The 17,684-nt window shown below is 37.2% G+C and overlaps 1 protein-coding gene across 1 annotated transcript; it reads left to right on the top strand.

The window, feature by feature from the left end:
- Positions 1-1,987: 1,987 nt before the first annotated feature.
- On the top strand, positions 1,988-17,678 carry LOC125917399 (cGMP-inhibited 3',5'-cyclic phosphodiesterase B-like). The gene is made up of 2 exons (XM_049623609.1): positions 1,988-2,073; positions 16,185-17,678. The coding sequence occupies exons 1-2, from the start codon at positions 2,023-2,025 to the stop codon at positions 16,446-16,448; spliced, it is 315 nt and encodes a 104-aa protein (XP_049479566.1). The 5' UTR covers positions 1,988-2,022; the 3' UTR covers positions 16,449-17,678.
- The last annotated feature ends 6 nt before the right edge of the window (positions 17,679-17,684 follow it).

The following is a 17,684-nucleotide window of genomic DNA, read 5'->3' as shown; positions in this document are numbered from 1 at the left end:
ATGCTTGTAGAAGAAATGTATAAGTATGGATTGGATGACAGTACACTTGGGCAAGTTTGTAGATTTAGAATGCAAATTAGTGAATTGATGCGTATCTCCTGGGTTATTTTGGATGACCCATCCTGTGGCTCTGGCCTCACACCTATCTATTCTGTACTTTTATTGGTGTACTTAAGAAAACATCAGATTTACAAACAATGAGCGGAATGGTGAATAGGCTAGTTGACCTCCTCAATCGCAAAAGAAAACGTTGACAGGCTAAATTAAGGACGGAAGTAAAGTATTGCAGGTTTTTATTGTATAAGAATAGCATGGACAAAATGGAGCCTAGCAGTACCAAGTATAAAAGAAACTCGGGGATTTAAGTTATGCTATTCTTAATGTGAGTGTTTTAGAAAGTTATTAACATCTTAAACTGCATTAATTAAATGTCTGTAGAACCTGGAATGTATCCTGGTCAAATCACAACCTGAAATAATTATATCAGGATTACACTTAGAGCCATATAAAGTACTGCATAAATTTAGTGAACCTACTAATATTCATGATGTGTTTTGCATATAGTTCTACTATAGCCATTTTGTGGTACTGGCCCATGAATTTTATAAGTGGTCATAGTATGTCTGCATTTTCTTTGGGAAGGAACAGGTTTCTTTTCACTGGCAAAGAGATGACCTTCTGCAAGGATGTTGACGAGGACATGGAGATAATGACAGCTGACAATGTTTTGAGTGATTAAGGAGGGGAGAATATTATATACAATAAGGTTCAGCAAGCTATAGCCCATCTATGAAATCGGACAGCCAGGGAGCCTGTTTTTGTATGGCTCTTGAGCTAAGAATGTTTTTACATTTTTAAAGGGTTGTAAAACAAAAAAAGATTATGTCATAGTGACCTTAGGTGGCTTGCAAAGCCTAAAATATTTACTATCTATCCCTTTACAGAAGAAAATCTGCCAACTCCTGATAAAATATTGGACCAATGATAGAGTGGATAATACTTTCAAGATCTTTTGCAACCTGGAGACAGAAGACCTAATGACAAAAAACAATACAAATAGTTCAGTATAGGGGCATCTGGTGGGCTCAGTTGGTAGAGTGTGTAACTCTTGATCTCTGGGTTGTGAGTTGGAGCCCCCCTACTGGGGGCTTGAAAAAAACAATAGTTCAGTATATGGAAATCAGGTGATTGTATTACAAGTTAGGTTTAAATTCAAGACTAGGGTTCAAAACTGTAGAAAATTGCAATTATAATCTATTTAGGCAAACGGAGGAGACCTATTTGTTAACTAAATAATCTTAAAAGAAATTTAGGGTTAACTATAGGTAGCAGTTATAGCTTGCTAAATGAAAGCTAATTTTTTTCTCCTGGAGCATAGGGACTATTGGAAGGGGAAGCAGCCAGAAAAGTCTGCTGGGAATTAAAAGGACAGGAAAAAGATTAGTTTGGGACTAAGAAGTTATCACTGATAGCCTTTAAAGAGACAGGAAAACCATCGTAATTATCTGCATATCAAAAGGGTTGAGTGTTGCTTTTTATAATCAGGTATGATTTGTACTTAATCTAACCCCAAGGATAAGCTTTTAAAATGGATTTTGACAGGTGCCTTATTAGTAAGGAAATAGCACCACCCATTGACACTGGTTTAGGATGTGAGTGATGATCCTTTGAAGACGGTGGGGACAGGGAGAGTTGCTGATGATTTGTCATTTTTCTTGTATTTTTTAGTAAATAGGTGTTATTTTGATTTGTATTTTCCTTTTTGTGGTAATAGATATTTGCTATTTAATATGGCTTATTATAGTGACTTTATTCTGACTATTCTTTTGATTTCTCAATCACAGAGTACATAATTTATGGAATATTCTGTCTAGAGATAATTTTTACTATTACCTTCCCAATTCCCCTTCCAAGCTGTAAGCTATTTTAGGTATCTGTAATTAAAGATGTTCCATTTTGTCTTTACATATGTTTGTTTGTTGGATTCTGGTTTGTAACTAAATTTTTTTTTTTTTTTCCCAGATGATTCTTTGGGACTGGGACTTAAAGCAATGGTATAAACCTCATTATCAGGTAAATTTAAATAATATCACTAATAACTAATATCTGTAATGAAACTTTTTAAATAATGTTTATTTATTTTTGAGAAGAGAGAGATACAGAGCATGAGCAGGGGAGGGACAGAGAGAGAGAGGGAGACACAGAATCTGAAGCAGGCTCCAGACTCTAAGCTGCCAGCACAGAGCCCGATGCGGGGCTCAAACTCAGGAACAGCGAGATCATGACCTAAGCCAAAGTCGGACTCTCAACCAACTGAGCCACCCAGGTGCCCCTGAAACTTTTTTTAGGTGGAAGTATAGTTGACACATAATGTTAAAGTTTTAGGTGTACTTTAACGAAACTTTTTATTTTTATTTATTTTTATTTTTTTTATTTTTGAAGGAGAGAGAGACAGAGTGTGAGCAGGGCAGGGGCAGAGAGAGAGGGATACACAGAATCTGAAGCAGGCTCCGGGCTCTGAGCTGTCAACATAGAGCATGATGTGGGGCTTGAACTCATGAACTGTGAAATCATGACCGGAACCGAAGTGGGATGCTTAACTGACTGAGTCACCCAGGCACCCCTGTAATGGAACTTTTGACATTTAAAAATTTTTTTTCATAAGATTTTCTTTAACTGAACTAAAATGAACGGAACTTTCATTTAGGTATTAGTTGTTTGTTTTTTTTTAATACATTTTAATTGTAAGGAAGAAGAAGAAACCATACTTATATAAGTTTTTAAAATTTTTAATGTTTGTTTATTTTTGAGAGAGAGAGCATGAGCAGGGGAGGGCAGAGAGAGAAGGAGCCACAGAATTCGAAGCAGACTCCAGGCTCTGAGCTGTCAGCACAGAGCCTGACGTGGGACTCAAACTTGTGAACCGTGAGATCATGACCTGAGCCAAAGTCAGACACTCAACTGACTGAGCCACCCAGGCACCCCAAGAGTTATTTTTTAAATGTTACTCATATAATCTGGGCTCAGAATAAACTACTAATTCCATATTAAGGATGAGATTTTTTTTTCTTATTGTGGGCAACTGATTCACAGCAGGGGAAAAAAAAAGATTTAAGGCCATATATGAGAAAAAGCAAAAACAAGTGGCATTTTGTTAGGGAAATGAAAACACTCTACTTAGAGTTTTTGATAAACTTCTAATTGAATTATACATATGGAAAAGTACACAGCCTGGGGTACCTAGGTGTCCTGGTCAGTCAAGCATCCTACTCTTCATCTTAGCTCAGGTGTTGATCTAGAGTTGTGTCGTGAGTTCAAGCCCCGAGCTGGACTCTGTGCTGGGCATGAAGTGTACTTAAAAAACATATATGTATATGTAAAAGAAAAGTGCATAGCTTGATGAAGTTTCACAAACTAAACATCCCATGTGACCAGGACCAACATCCAGAAGTAGAATTTTACCAGCATTCCAGAAGTCTTACTTATACACCATTAGGGGTTATTTCCTATATCCCCAAAGATAATGTCTATCTTGACTTTGAGTAGTTAGTTTTGCTTATTGATGAACTTCATATATACAAATAAAATCCTATAATATATACTCTTTTTCTTTAAAAAATTTTTTTAATGTTTATTTATTTTTGAGAGAGAATGTGAGAGCGAGGGAGGCGGGTAGAGGATCTTAAGTAGGCTCCATGCTGACAGAGAGCCTGATGCGGGGCTCGAATTCACAAACTGTGAGATTGTGACCTGAGCTGAAGTCAGACACAACTGACTGAGCCACCCAAGTGCCCCAATATGTACTTTTAAACTTTTTTGGTCACTTAAGTAATATCTATTCATAACAGAATTGAAAATACATGTATAAGAGAAAGAAGAAAAACCATTTCTAAACATCAAACAATAACTATGTTAATTATGTTAACTTTTGATGTATATCTTTACAGATCTTTTCCCATTTTTCCATTGTATTAAAATCTATGTATTCTATTCTACAAAAATTATAATATTATGGTTAATGTACTGTTTTGAAACCTGATGGTTTTCATGCTAATTGATAAATATCAGTAAATATCAAATCTCTGTTCTTTGTATTTACAGAAACATTACCCATTAATTAGATTTATTTAGTTAGTTGTCTCTATACCAATTTTTAAAAAATGAATATTCCTTTGAGTGTGTTTTATTTTTAAAATGTGAATGGAATATCCACAACAGCCCATAAGAATGAAATATTTTCTGGATTTTGGGGAATAAAAATGTAATTATTGCAGTCAAATGAAATCAAGAAGGCCACTTATGACCTAAAAAGGGCTGGTTCTTTGACCTACACAAGGGCTTTCTCATCAGTTATATCCACCAAGATCCTCAGTTTTCAATTAATAGAGTATTTAAATTATTAGTAAAATCTAAAGATAAATAAGCAGTCCTGGTTAAAAGCATGGGCTTGTAGTCATACAGACTGGTATGTGATATCAGATACCTGTCTCCCTCTTTCCTCCCTCTCTTCCTCTTCCTCTTTCTCTTTCTCATCCTCTAAAAAAAATTTTAGTGTAACATTCATATATAAAAATGTGTAAGTCATAAGTGTACAACTTGATGAATTCTCTCAAAGTGATTATATACATGTGATTGTCTTTCAGATGAAGAATTCAGCTCCCCCAAAGTCCCCCCTTATGTTCCCCTCCTGGTCATCAACTTCTCCCAAGCATTATATCAATGTTGATTTTTGTCATCACAACTTAGTTTTTCTGTCTTTGAATTTTATATGAGTGGAATTAATGATATGTATTTTTTGCTTCTTTCTTTCAAAATTATATTTAGGAGATTAATATTATTGCACATAGCAGTAATTCATTCATTTTCATTCTATTTAGTAGTTCATTGAATGAATATACTCCAATTTTTTCATCCTATAGTAGATGGACTTTTTCTTTTTAAGTTTCATTTTTGGCTGTCAGGAAGCAAGAATTCCTCCTCAAAGGTCCTTCTAGCTGGGCTAAGAATCAAATTGGCATAAGACAGATGAACAGGAGAAAATCAAATTTAATAGGCATCTGTATAGGGAGTCCACATAGACATGGAAATTCCAAAAATAATCAGGCAAAATAAGGTATATATGTCATTCTCAACTAAGGAGAAAGGGGACATGGGTCTGGAACTTCAGAGGAAAGGAATATAATTCACAGGGCGGTAAGTAGAGCATATGTTTGGTAATTAGATGTTTGCCCTGCTGTACAGATGGTTCACCCAGATAAAATTGATCTCTGCTGGGGGCTTCTGGCTGGCTTAGTCAGGTAGAGCATGTAACTCTTGATCTTGGGGTATAGGTTTGAGCCCACATTGGGTGTAAAGATTACCTAAAAATAAAATCTTAAAAAAGATGATCTCTGCTAATAACCCTTATTCTGGGAAAGAACCCCCCCCCCCCCACCAATATAGATTCTTCTATTAGTTAAGGGAGGGGCAAAAGTTTCTCATGGGGCCACAGGATCTCAAGGGCCTTCAGCTTAAAAAATAATCCATATGCCAAAGTGGCACATTCTGAGAGGGCCTGTCCTGAACCCCTTCGTGGCTATTGCAAGTAATGCTGCTGGAACACTCTTGATGTCTTTTGTTGGGTATATATCTTAGAGTAGATTGCTAGCTCATCGAGTATGCATGCATATGCTGAGTTTCAGTAGATAGTACTCAGTAATTTTCCAAAGAGATCGTATCAGATTTTACCCAGCCATCAGCCTCTGATAGTTCCAGTTATTCCACATTGTTGTCAACACTTGGTAGTGTCTGTTTTAAATCATTATGGTAGCTGTGAAGCAGTATTATCATGGTGCTTTTAATAATTGCATTTCACTGATGACTCATCAGGTTGAGGATCTTATGTTAATTGGCTACCCAGATATTCTCTGGTCAGGTTTTTTCCTATTTTAATACTGATTATTTACCTTTTACTTGGTGACCAGTAGGATTTTTTGTGTATTTCAGACATGAATACACACACACACACACACACACACACACACACACACACGTATATATGTGTGTATATATGTATATATGTGTATACGCACACACATATATGTATAGATATGTATAGTATGTATGTTAAAGTGTGTGTATTTAGAAATGTCTTCTCCCAGTCTGGTTTATCATGATGTCTTTTGATGAAAATATCACTAATATTTTCTGTAGATGCCCTTTATCAGATTAAGGAAGTTCCATTCTAATCCTAATTTACTAAGGCATTTTTTCTCTTTTTAGTCATGAATGGGTGTAGAATTTTTATCAGATGGTTTTTCTGTATCTATTGAGATGATTCCTGGATTTTTTTCCATTTGTTCTTTTAATGTGGTGAATCATATTGTTTAATTCTATATCTGTGTTGAACCATCTCCATATTCCCAGAATAAAGCAAATTTGATAAAGATATTTAAAAAATGTATAAATGTATATAAAATGTATATATGTATCACTGGATACTATTAATATTTTGTTTTAGAATTTTGTATCCACGTTTATGAGAGAGAATTGGCCCCACAATTCTTGTTTTCCATAATGTTCTTGTCATGTTTTTGGTATAAAGGTTACAGTAGCCTTTTAAAGTGGTATATTCAGTCTCTGTTATCTAGAAAAGTTTGGTAAGATTGGTATTCTTTCTTTCTTTAATGTTTAAAAGAATGTTCTGGTGAAGCCATCTCAGTTTGGAGTTTTTTTTAATGAGCAAATTTTAAACTATGGATTCAGTTTCTTTAATAGTTTTAGGTCTATTCAGGTTTTCTATCTTTGTTTTTTAATTTTCTTTACATTTATTTTTGAGAAACAGAGTGAGACAAAGTGTGAGCGGGGGAGGGGCAGAGAGAGAAGGAGACACAGAATCTGAAGCAGCCTCCAGGCTCTGAGCAAGCGGTCAGCACAGAGCCTGATGCGGGGCTGGAACCCACAAACTGTGAGATCATGACCTGAGCTGAAGTCGGATGCTCAACCGGCTGAGCCACCCAGGTGCCCCTATCTTTTCTTATAACAGCTTAGTTACTGATGTGTTTTCTAGTAACTCCTTCTGTTGTTCCCTCCAGCATTGAGACTGCTGAAAGCTCTATTTTACTTTTTTTTTTAATTAAAATTTTTTTAATGTTTATTTATTTTTGAGGAGGGGAAAGCAAATGTGAGTGGGAGAGGGCAAAGAGAGAGAGAGAGAGAGGGAGAGGGAGAGACGGAGACACAGAATCCGAAGCAGGCTCCAGGCTCCAAGCTGTCAGCACAGTGCCCAGCGTGAAGCTTGAACTCAGGGACTGTGAGATCATGACCTGAGCTGAAGTCAGACGCTCAACTGACTGAGCCACCCAGGCGCCCCTCTGTTTCACTTTCAAAATAGAAATCTTTTTGAGAAATTTTGCTTGGTTTCTCCATCTCTTGGCCACTGTTTGCAAATTGGCAAATGCCTTTAGGGGCAAAGCTGCTCTGAATTCAAGCTTGGTTTTGTTTCTTCTCTCAGAGTGCTTGCTTTGTCTTTAAAGCTCTGCCTGTCTTGATAACCCTGAACTCCAGTTTTGGTCTGCTAGCCTCCTGAGATGACAGAAAGCTCTACTTTATTTCCTACCCTCTTAACTGCTCTGCTGCTTCTCCTCTCTGCCCTGGCCAGTTATGAATCTGCAGTGGTTTCCTTGAGGGGAAAAAGCACAGAATAGTGGGGTTCATTTTAATTTTTTAACTCTGAGGTCTTATTCTTTCAAGCCCTGGCTGCTTGGCTGTGCTCTGAGGCTTTGAAACGGACTAGTTTAGTCCATTTTCTTTTCTAGACTAGTTATTCTAGGCAGAAGAGTTGGGTTGATACAGCCTTCTTTTGAAAAATAAGGCAAGCCTCTTAAGTCACTCTGAACCTATTTTCTCATCTATAAATTGGGAATAATACCACTTCTTTCAGAGGGCTGATGATGATGATGATGATAATAATAATAATAATAATAATAATAATAAAGTGCCTGGGAGATAGTAGCATTGAATAAAAATGTGAGCTAATCTTATATTAATTTCAGTAATAATGAATACTAAGCATCTCTGAGATTATAAGACAGGACTTAGCAAAATGTTTTCTATAAAGGACCAGAGAGTAAATATTTTAGCATTTGCAGGTGAAATAAAGCCACCAAGTCTGCCTATCTCCCCCTCCTCCTCTTCAATAACCCTTTAGAATGCATAATCTATTCTTAGCTCTCTGGGCAAAAACAAGAGTTTGCCATATATAAGCCAATGGGAAATAGGAATTTAAGTTCAGCTTTAAAAATTTGTCACTCTTGGGGTGCCTGGGTGGCTCAGTTGGTTGAGCGACCGACTTCAGCTCAGGTCATGATCTCACAGTTTGTGAGTTCCGAGCCAGGCGTCGGGCTCTGTGCTGACAGCTCAGAGCCTGGAGCCTGCTTCGGATTCTGTGTCTCCCTCTCTCTCTGCCCCTCCCCTGCTCATGCCCTGTCTGTCTGTCTGTCTGTCTCTCAATAATAAATAAATCTTAAAAAAAAATTGTCACTCTTGCTTACTATATTCTTCTTACCCAGAAAAAAGTTCAAGTCCTTATCATGGACTTAAATGACCTTATACAACATGATCCCTTATTTTACTGCCTTTTACTTCTCTGCCCTCATGTTGTACCAATTTCTCCTTTATTCACTCTGCACCAGTTACTCTGGCCTTCTTGTTATTCTTCAAAGAAGCTAGGCAGCCTGTGCTTTCGGGTCTTCACACTTGCTGGTCTCCTGGCCTAGGATGCTGTTTTCCCATATTTCTGTCAGTTGTTAACTGTCTTTTCATCCTCTCTAAAATTCCAGGGCCCTCTGTTACTTCCTTTTCTCTTTCCCCACTTTGTTCTTCCTCTTTAACCTGCTCAAAATCCATGATTCTCTGCTGCTCAGATCTGTGAGCCTGGAATCTGGTGTTCTCAAAAATTTGGTCCCCACATGCCTCCAACCTTATGTTCTAGTGCTCTTAAAAAAAAAAAAAAATGAAGCCTGTACTTAAATTTCATGTTCCTTGTACTTTGCCATTTTACCACTTTTGTACTTTTGTGCTCTTTCTTGAAGAATGAACTCCCCCAAATACATTTTTAGTTTTGTCGTAAAATATTTTCCCCTAATCTTTATAAATAAAATCCTACCAAATTAACATCTCAGCTCAAATGCTACCCCTTCCATAAAGTTTCTGTTAACCATTCAGATTAAAATTTTATGTATCTTCTTTGAACTCTGATGCCACTCTATTTGTATTTTTATCTCCTCGCTTTTCCATATTAATAGTAATATTTATTGTACTTTACCTGTGTGTACTGCACATCACTCTATGTGCTCTGTGTGTATCTTCAGGGTTAATTCTCCCCTCTCCTCTCCACTAAGTATAACTATAAACTCCAGAAATATATTTTTTTAACGTTTATTTATTTTTTGAGACAGAGAGAGACAGAGCATGAACAGGGGAGGAGCAGAGAGAGAGGGAGACACAGAATCCGAAGCAGGCTCCAGGCTCTGAGCTGTCAGCACAGAGCCTGACGCGGGGCTCGAACTCACGGACCGTGAGATCATGACCTGAGCTGAAGTCGGCTGCTCAACCGACTGAGCCACCCAGGCGCCCCTATAAACTCCAGAAATAACAATGGGCAACCAAAGGAGAACTCTGAAAAATGTAAAGAGGAGGGTAGACTAGTTAGGGACCCTACTAATGGAGGAAAACAATAGTGATCGAGTTTCCTAAAACCCCTGTTAACAGCAAAAGGTGACGCAGGTCCTGACTCCCCAGCCCAGCAACAGAATGTGATGCAGGTAGGCTCGTTCCTTCCCTAAGATTAAATGAGAGCCCTCGAACTATACCAAGTGAGTCTGGTTGCTCTAGCAAGGGAAAAGTGACCAAGAACTCCACTGACAGTAAGAGGTTCAGGGAAGTACTCTCATTCCCTACTGGGCATGAGATTCTCCTTACCCAGTGAGAGACTGAGTGGCCAGGGGGTCTGGCAAAAGGGGTACTGTCACAGCATGTGCCTAGCCCAGAAAGTGCTCTTTGTTTCTGTGGCCTAGAGACTCTCCTCCCCCACCTGGAGGTACCAGGTGGCTCAATCTGAGGAAATTCCTCCTTCCCTCCTCCCATATCCTCACCAACAGAGGTACCAGCAGGGTCCCGTGGAAACCCATGTGGCACCGGAAAAAAAGTCATGCAGTGTGAAATAGTACTATGAGTGCCCTGAAAACTAATTGTCATTAGAACCACAGCCTGAAGAAGTAGACCAGGACCTGTGTGCTTTATCGAAGCAAAGAGCCTGCCTTTTAATACAAAAGATTTAAATAGGACTCAGTCTTCTAGGATAATAGCCAAAATGTTGATGATAAAATAAAAAAATCACTTGTTATACCAAGAATCAGGAAAATCACAACTTGAGTGAGAAAAGACAATCAATCCTTCACACCAAATTGCATCAGATTTGGAGTTATCTGGGAAGAAATTTTAAAGCAGCCATCATACAAATGTTCTAACAAGCAATTACAAATACAAAATAGAAAATCTCAACAACAACAACAAAAGTACAGACACACCTCCTTTTATTGTGTTTTACTTTATTGCACCTCGCAGATACCGTGTTTTTTTACAAACTGAAGGTTTTTAGCAATCCTGCATCGGCAAGTTTATTTTTGCCATTTTAACAACAGCATTTGTTCACTTCATGTTTTTCGAACACATTTTGGTAATTGTGAAAATATTTCAAACTTTTTCATTATTATACCTTTTATGGTAATCTGTGATCAGTGATCTTTGGTGTTACTATTGTAATTGTTCTGGGGTGCCATGAATCATGCTCATGCAAGGTGGTGAGCTTAATTGGTAAATGTGTGTGTCATGACTGCTCCACCGACTGTCCATTCCCCCATCTCTCTCCTCCTGGGCCTCCTTATTCCCTGAGATGCAACAATACTGAAATTAGGTCAGTTAATAACCATGCAGTGCCCTCTAAGTGTTCAAGTGAAAGTGCCACACATCTCTCACTTTAAGTCAAAAGCTAGAAGTGATTAAGCTTAGCGAGGAAAGCATATCGAAAGCTGAGATGGGCCAAAAGCTAGGCCTCTTGCATCATCCATTCAAGCTGTGAATGCAAAGGAAAAGTTCTTGAAGGAAATTCAAAGTGCTACTTCAGTGAATACGTGAATGATAAGAAAGTGAAACAGCCTTACTGCTGTGATACGGAGGAAGTTTTCGTGGTATGGATAGAAGATCAAACCAGCCGCAATAGTCCCTTCAGCCAAAGCCTAATCCAGAGCAGGGCCCTAACTCTCCTTAATTCTGTGAAGGCTGAGAGAGGTGAGGAAGCTGTGGAAGAAAAGTCTGAAAGTAGTAGAGGTTGGTTCCTGAGGTTTAAGGAAGGAAGCCATCTCTATAACATAAAAGTTCAAGGGAGTGCTGATGTAGAAGCTTCAGCTGGTTTTCCAGAAGATCTAGCTAAGATAATTATTGAAGGTGCTTACAGTAAACAACAGATTTTCAATGTAGGTGAAACAGTCTTCTTTTGGAAGAAGATGACACCTAGGATTTCCACAGCCAGAGAGGAGAAGTCAGTGCCTAGCTTCAAAGCTTCAAAGGACAAGTCCTTTGAAGGACTCTTTCATTAGGACTAATGCAGATGGTGACTTGATGTTGAAGCCAGTGGTCATTTACTATTCTGAAAATCTTAGGGTCCTTAAAAATTATGTTAAACCGACACTGCTGTGTAAATGGAACAGCAAAGCACATATATGTACAGCATGGTTTATCGAACATCATAAGCCCAGTTTTGAGACAGATTGCTCAGGAAAAAAAAAAAAAAAAGATTCAGAGATTACTGCTCATTGACAATGCACCTGATCACCCAAGAGCTCTGATGGAGATGTGCGACAAGATTGATGTTTTCTTGTCTGCTAACACAACATCCATTCTGTAGCCTATGGAGCAAGGAGTACTTTTGACTTTTCAAGTCTCATTATTTAAGAACTACATTTTGTAAGGCTACAGCTGCCATAGATAGTGATTTTTCTGTTGGATTTGGGCAAAGAAAATTGAAAACCTTCTGGAAAGGATTCACCATTCTCGATGCCCTTAAGAGCATTTATGACTCATAGGAAGAGGTCAAAATACCAACATTAACCAGAATTTGGAAGAAGTTGATTCCAACCCACATAGATGACTCTGAGGGATTCAAGATTTCAGTGGAGGGAGCCTGGGTGGTTCAGTCTGTTAAGCGTCCAACTTCGGCTCAGGTCATGATCTCCTGGTTCATGAGTTTGAGTTCTGCATCAGGCTGTCTGCTGATGGCTCAAAGCCTGGGGCCTGCTTCAGATTCTGCGTCTCCCTCTCTCTCTGCCCCTACCCTGCTTGTGCTCTGTCTCTCTCTCAAAAATAAATATCTTTTAAAAATTAAAAAAAGACTTCAGTGGAGAAAGTAACTACACGTGGTAGAAATAGCAAGAGAAATAAAATTAGAAGTGGAGCCTGAAGATGTGACTCAATTGCTGTGATCTCATGATAAAACTTCAACAGATGAGGAGTTGCTTCCTAGGACTGAGCAAAGAAAGTGGTTCCTTGAGGTGGAATCTACTCCTGGTGAGGATATTGTGAAGACTGTTGAAATGACAATAAAGGATTTAGAACATTACATAAACTTGATAAAGCAACAGTAGATTTTGAGAGGGTTGACTCCAAGTTTGAAAGGAGTTCTGTGGGTAAAATGCTATCACACAGGGGTGCCTGGGTGGCTCAATTGGTTAAGTGTCCAATTCTTGATTTCTGCTCAGGTCATGATTTCACGGTTTGTGAGTCTGAGCCCCCACATCAGGCTCTGTGCTGAAAGCATGGAGCCTGCTTATTTCTCTCTCTCTCTCTCTCTCTCTCTCTCTCTCTCTCTCTCCCCCCCAAAATAAATAAACATTAAAAATTTTTTAAAATGCTGTCACACAGCATCACATGCTACAGAGAAATCATTTGTGAAAAGAAGAGTCAGTTGAATGCAGCAAACTTCACTTATTTTAAGAAATTGCCACAACCACCCCAACCTTTAGCAGCTACCACCCTGATCAATCTGCAGCCATCAATATCAAAGCCAAGACCCCCACCAGCAAAAAGATTGTGACTTGATGAAAACTCAGATAATGGTTAGCATTTTTTAGCAATAAAGTATTTTTAAGTATTTTTAAAGTTTATTTATTTAGAGAAAGAGCACGAGTGGGGAATGGACAGAGAGAGAGGGAGAGAGACAATCTCAAGCAGGCTCTGTCCTGTCATCACAGAGCCCAATGTGGGGCTCGAACTCATGACTTGGGAAATCATGACCTGAGCTGAAATCAAGAGTCAGACGCTTAACCAGCTGGGCCACCCAAGTGCTTCTAGCAATAAAGTTTTTTAAGGTATGTACATTTTCTTAGACGTAATACCTTTGCACACACAATAGACTACAGTACATTGTAAACATTTATATGCACTAGGAAACGGGAAAATTCATTTTGACTCACTTTATTATGATATTAGCTCTGTTGCAGTCTGGAGCCAAACCTGCAGCATCTCCAAGGTAGGCCTGTAGAAGTTATAAAAAAGAAAGAAATGGAAATTATGGAACTGAAAAAACTGTTAATGGAAATTCAAAACTTGCTGAATGGGCTCAGTAACGGAGTGGAGATGGCAGAGGAGAGAATCTGTGAACTGGAGGATAGAACAATAGAATTTATCCAGTTTGAACAACATAGAGAAAATAGATGGACACAAAATGAATAGAGCCTTCGTGACCTAAGGGATAATAAAAGATCCGAAATTCACATCTGAGTGTGAGGAGGGAGGGAGGAAGAAGGGGAGAGAGGGAGAGAGAAAGAGAGAAACAGAAGGGAGGGAAGGAGGGAGAGAATTTAAAAGATTATTTGAAAAAAATAATGGCTGAAAACTTCCCCAAATTTTGCAAAAAACGTAATCGTACAAGTTGGATGAGCTGAGTGACCCCCAAATGTAAACCCCCCCCCCCCCCCAGTAATTTTATTGCAAGCCGTGTCATAATGAAATGTTTGAAAACTAAAGACAAAGGAACTTGAAAGCAACTGGAGAGAAATGACGCATGATCTGTACCAGGAACATCCAACTCCGATATCATCAGATTTCTCATTTGGGTGTGGGAAAATAGATGCCGTTATATACAATTTGTGGAAGTATAGATTTAACCAACATATGTGAGGGCAGTTTTATGGTAATGACCAAATTTTAACATGTTCATTTACTTTGGTTCAGCAACTCAAATTTATGGGAAGCTATTTGTCAAAAGTATGTTTAATTATCTGTTTTGACATGTATAGGGAAATATTTATTTATAAATACTAGAAACAGCTGGACTGTACCCTAATAATAGAAATGTTTTCAAATAAAAACGAAGACAAAATATACTTCACAAGGAAAAAAAATTCCACAAAGAGCAAAGATCTTACTTAATTATTGTTCTAACTTTCATAACATTTCTTAGTTCCAAAATGTATTGAGGATGCCTAATAAACCATTTCTTGGTGAACTCATTAAATGCGTTCAATAATTATGAATTGCAGACATACTCAAATGTAAGTTCAAGATATAACAAGAACACCAAAAGTAACATTAATTCACTGTTCTATCAGTGCACTCATTTCTATGGGTAATTGAATTGAACACCATATATATGTATTTTCAAAAAGTAAAAATCATACCATATGTATACATCAATGAAATATTTATTCTAAATTTAAAAAATATCATCCCTATCTATTTTTTAAGGCCAAGTCTGATGTTACCTCCTCCATGAAGTTTTTGATAACCATTTAGTTCAAAATCATCACTATCTTCTTTGAACCCTGACACTGTTTTTCCTGTATTTTTGTCTTCTTATTTTCTGTAACATTAGTGGTTATACTGTTACTTATTGCACTTTATTTATTTATTCTTTAGGGGGAGAATAAGAAAAGTCTAATATTTATTGGGAGACCAGCACTTACTGAATAGCTTACATGTAACAGTTGCATTACAAATTAGTTCTTAATTCATAATGTCACCCAATAAAGAATAAGATAATCTTAAAATAAAAAATCCAAAAATGAAAAACCTATCAACTTGCCTCAAGGATAAGAGTCTAACTGTATACAGTACAAAGCCCTTGCTCCATTATTTATACTGTGGTTTTTTGTTGTTTTTAATTTTATTTTTTATTTTTTAAAATTTACATCCAAATTAGTTAGCATATAGTGCAACAATGATTTCAGGAGTAGATTCCTTAGTGCCCCTTCCCATTAGCCCATCCCCTCTCCCACAACCCCTCCAGTAACCCTCAGTTTGTTCTCCATATTTATGAGTCTCTTCCGTTTTGTCCCCCTCCCTGTTTTTATATTATTTTTATTTCCCTTCCCTTATGTTCTTCTGTTTTGTCTCTTAAAGTCCTCACCTGAGTGAATTCATATGATTTTTGTCTTCTTCTGACTAATTTCACTTAGCATAATACCCTCCACTTCCATCCACGTAGTTGCAAATGGCAGGATTTCATTCTTTTTGATTGCCGAGTACTACTCCATTGTATATGTATACCACATCTTCTTTATCCATTCATCCATCAGTGGACATTTGGGCTCTTTCCGTACTTTGGCTATTGTTGATAGCGCTGCTATAAACATGGGGTGCATGTGTCCCTTTGAAACAACACACCTGTATCCCTTGGATAAATGCCTAGTAGTGCAATTGCTGGGTCATAGGGCAGTTCTATTTTTAATTTTTTGAGGAACCTCCATACTGTTTTCCAGAGTGGCTGCACCAGCTTGCATTCCCATATTGTACTTTAAATATATGCCCTGTACTCTGCCTTATGTGCTTTGCATATATTATCAGTCTTAATTCTCACGTTCGCCTTAGGTAGATGTTACTATCTCCATTTTATGGTAAAGAAACTAAAAAATTCACATGTTGAATAACTTGCCTGAAATCATACAAGTAGGATTAAAGTGTAGATTTCAAACTCCAGTGTCTTTGCAACAAGGCCTAGTCACTATGCTGGACTGTCTCCTGAGGGAGTAAGGTAAGCGGAAGAACTGCTGTATATCGTATGTGTATATTGACTTAAAACAGAGTTTTTCTTAAACGTTAAGGTTTTTTGTAACAAATATATAATTTCCCTTTTTTTTTTTCTTTTCTAGAATTCTGGAGGTGGAAGTGGAGTTGATCTTTCAGTGCTAAATGAGGCTCGCAATATGGTGTCAGACCTTCTGATTGATCCAACCCTTCCCCCACAAGTCATTTCTTCCCTGCGGAGTATCAGTTCCTTGATGGGTGCTTTCTCAGGTTCCTGTAGGCCAAGGATTAATCCCCTCACACCATTTCCTGGATTTTACCCCTGCTCGGAAGTAGAGGACCCAGCTGAGAAAGGAGATCGAAAACTTCACAAGGTCAAGATACAGTAATCAGCCAGCCCTATACTTACCACATTTAATAATGTTTTCAAATTAAAACTGCTCCTTTGTAGCATAGATAAAACACAATTTCTTTTTCAAGGATCAGCTTTTTTATACAGTATATTGAGCTGTTTGGGACTTTAGAGGTAGTTATAAATCTCAAATATTTCTAAATGAATATTCAGCTTTTATTCTAAATTATTCTAATCAGCAGTTATGACTTTTTTGGTTACAACTATTTATCATTGTCATTATTGTTTCTTAAAAAGCAGAAAAAAACCCCACACAAATTTAATTCCAGGCTCATATAACAAACTAGTAGTCAAATCATGTCATTAATTTATTGTATTATTTAGGATCCCGAAATTGTTCTTGTTGAACCCGAAAGAATTGATCATTATAATATTCATTTCTATGAATTACATAACATTATTTTAAATTGACTTTCACATTTTTTTGGGTCTGTTTTTTCCCCCCTTTACCCACTAGAGACTGCTATAACCCAATAGACATTGATTTTTCCATCATTAGATATTGGATGAATTTTTCTTTAAATACCAATGCTTCAAAATACGATTTTCTTTAGGAAATAATAAGTACTATTCTAAGGTATACGTTATGCTTGTTTAGAATGCTTTCAGTGTCTTTGTTGATAGCTAACATCATAAACTTTAGAAATAAAAACATTTTAGAGATTGTTCTAGATTAACTACTTTATTCTACAGGTACACTAATAGAGAGAAGATAAAATTCAAAGCAGTTAAATTTTCATTGTAATAGTGTATATGGAGCTTAGAAAAAGTTAAATATGGTTTTGGAAGGATTTTGATAATTAATTTCACTGTGTTCCCAGCATTAGGGTGTAGAAATGTTGAAAAATTAAGCAAGCCCAATTAGGGCAAAAGTTTGATAATTACTGATTGCAAATCCAGATCAGAGGTGGCTATGTGATGCTTTTATTTTGTTTTGCTTATGTGATGCTTTTATTTTTAAAAAATACCTGCCTTCGTCAGAATCCAATTAACAATGGTACATAGTTACATGACATTCTTTTTAGCACTCTACTTATGAGGAACAGGTTAATCATAAGCATCAAAAAGTGATAATAATAAATTCAATAAAATAACTATGTTATTCTATAGTTTTCACTTGATATGTTGCTATTCCTTTATATTTTCCATTGACATTTGATGTTTAGAATAGTAACTTTTTTCTTTTTTTATTGAAGTATAGTTAACAGAGAGC

Source organism: Panthera uncia, unplaced genomic scaffold (genome assembly GCF_023721935.1).
Source record: "Panthera uncia isolate 11264 unplaced genomic scaffold, Puncia_PCG_1.0 HiC_scaffold_1795, whole genome shotgun sequence".
In the NCBI taxonomy this organism is placed as follows: domain Eukaryota; kingdom Metazoa; phylum Chordata; class Mammalia; order Carnivora; family Felidae; genus Panthera; species Panthera uncia.
The sequence above is the reverse complement of the archived record's forward strand: the minus strand, read 5'-3'. Positions and strand labels throughout refer to the sequence as shown.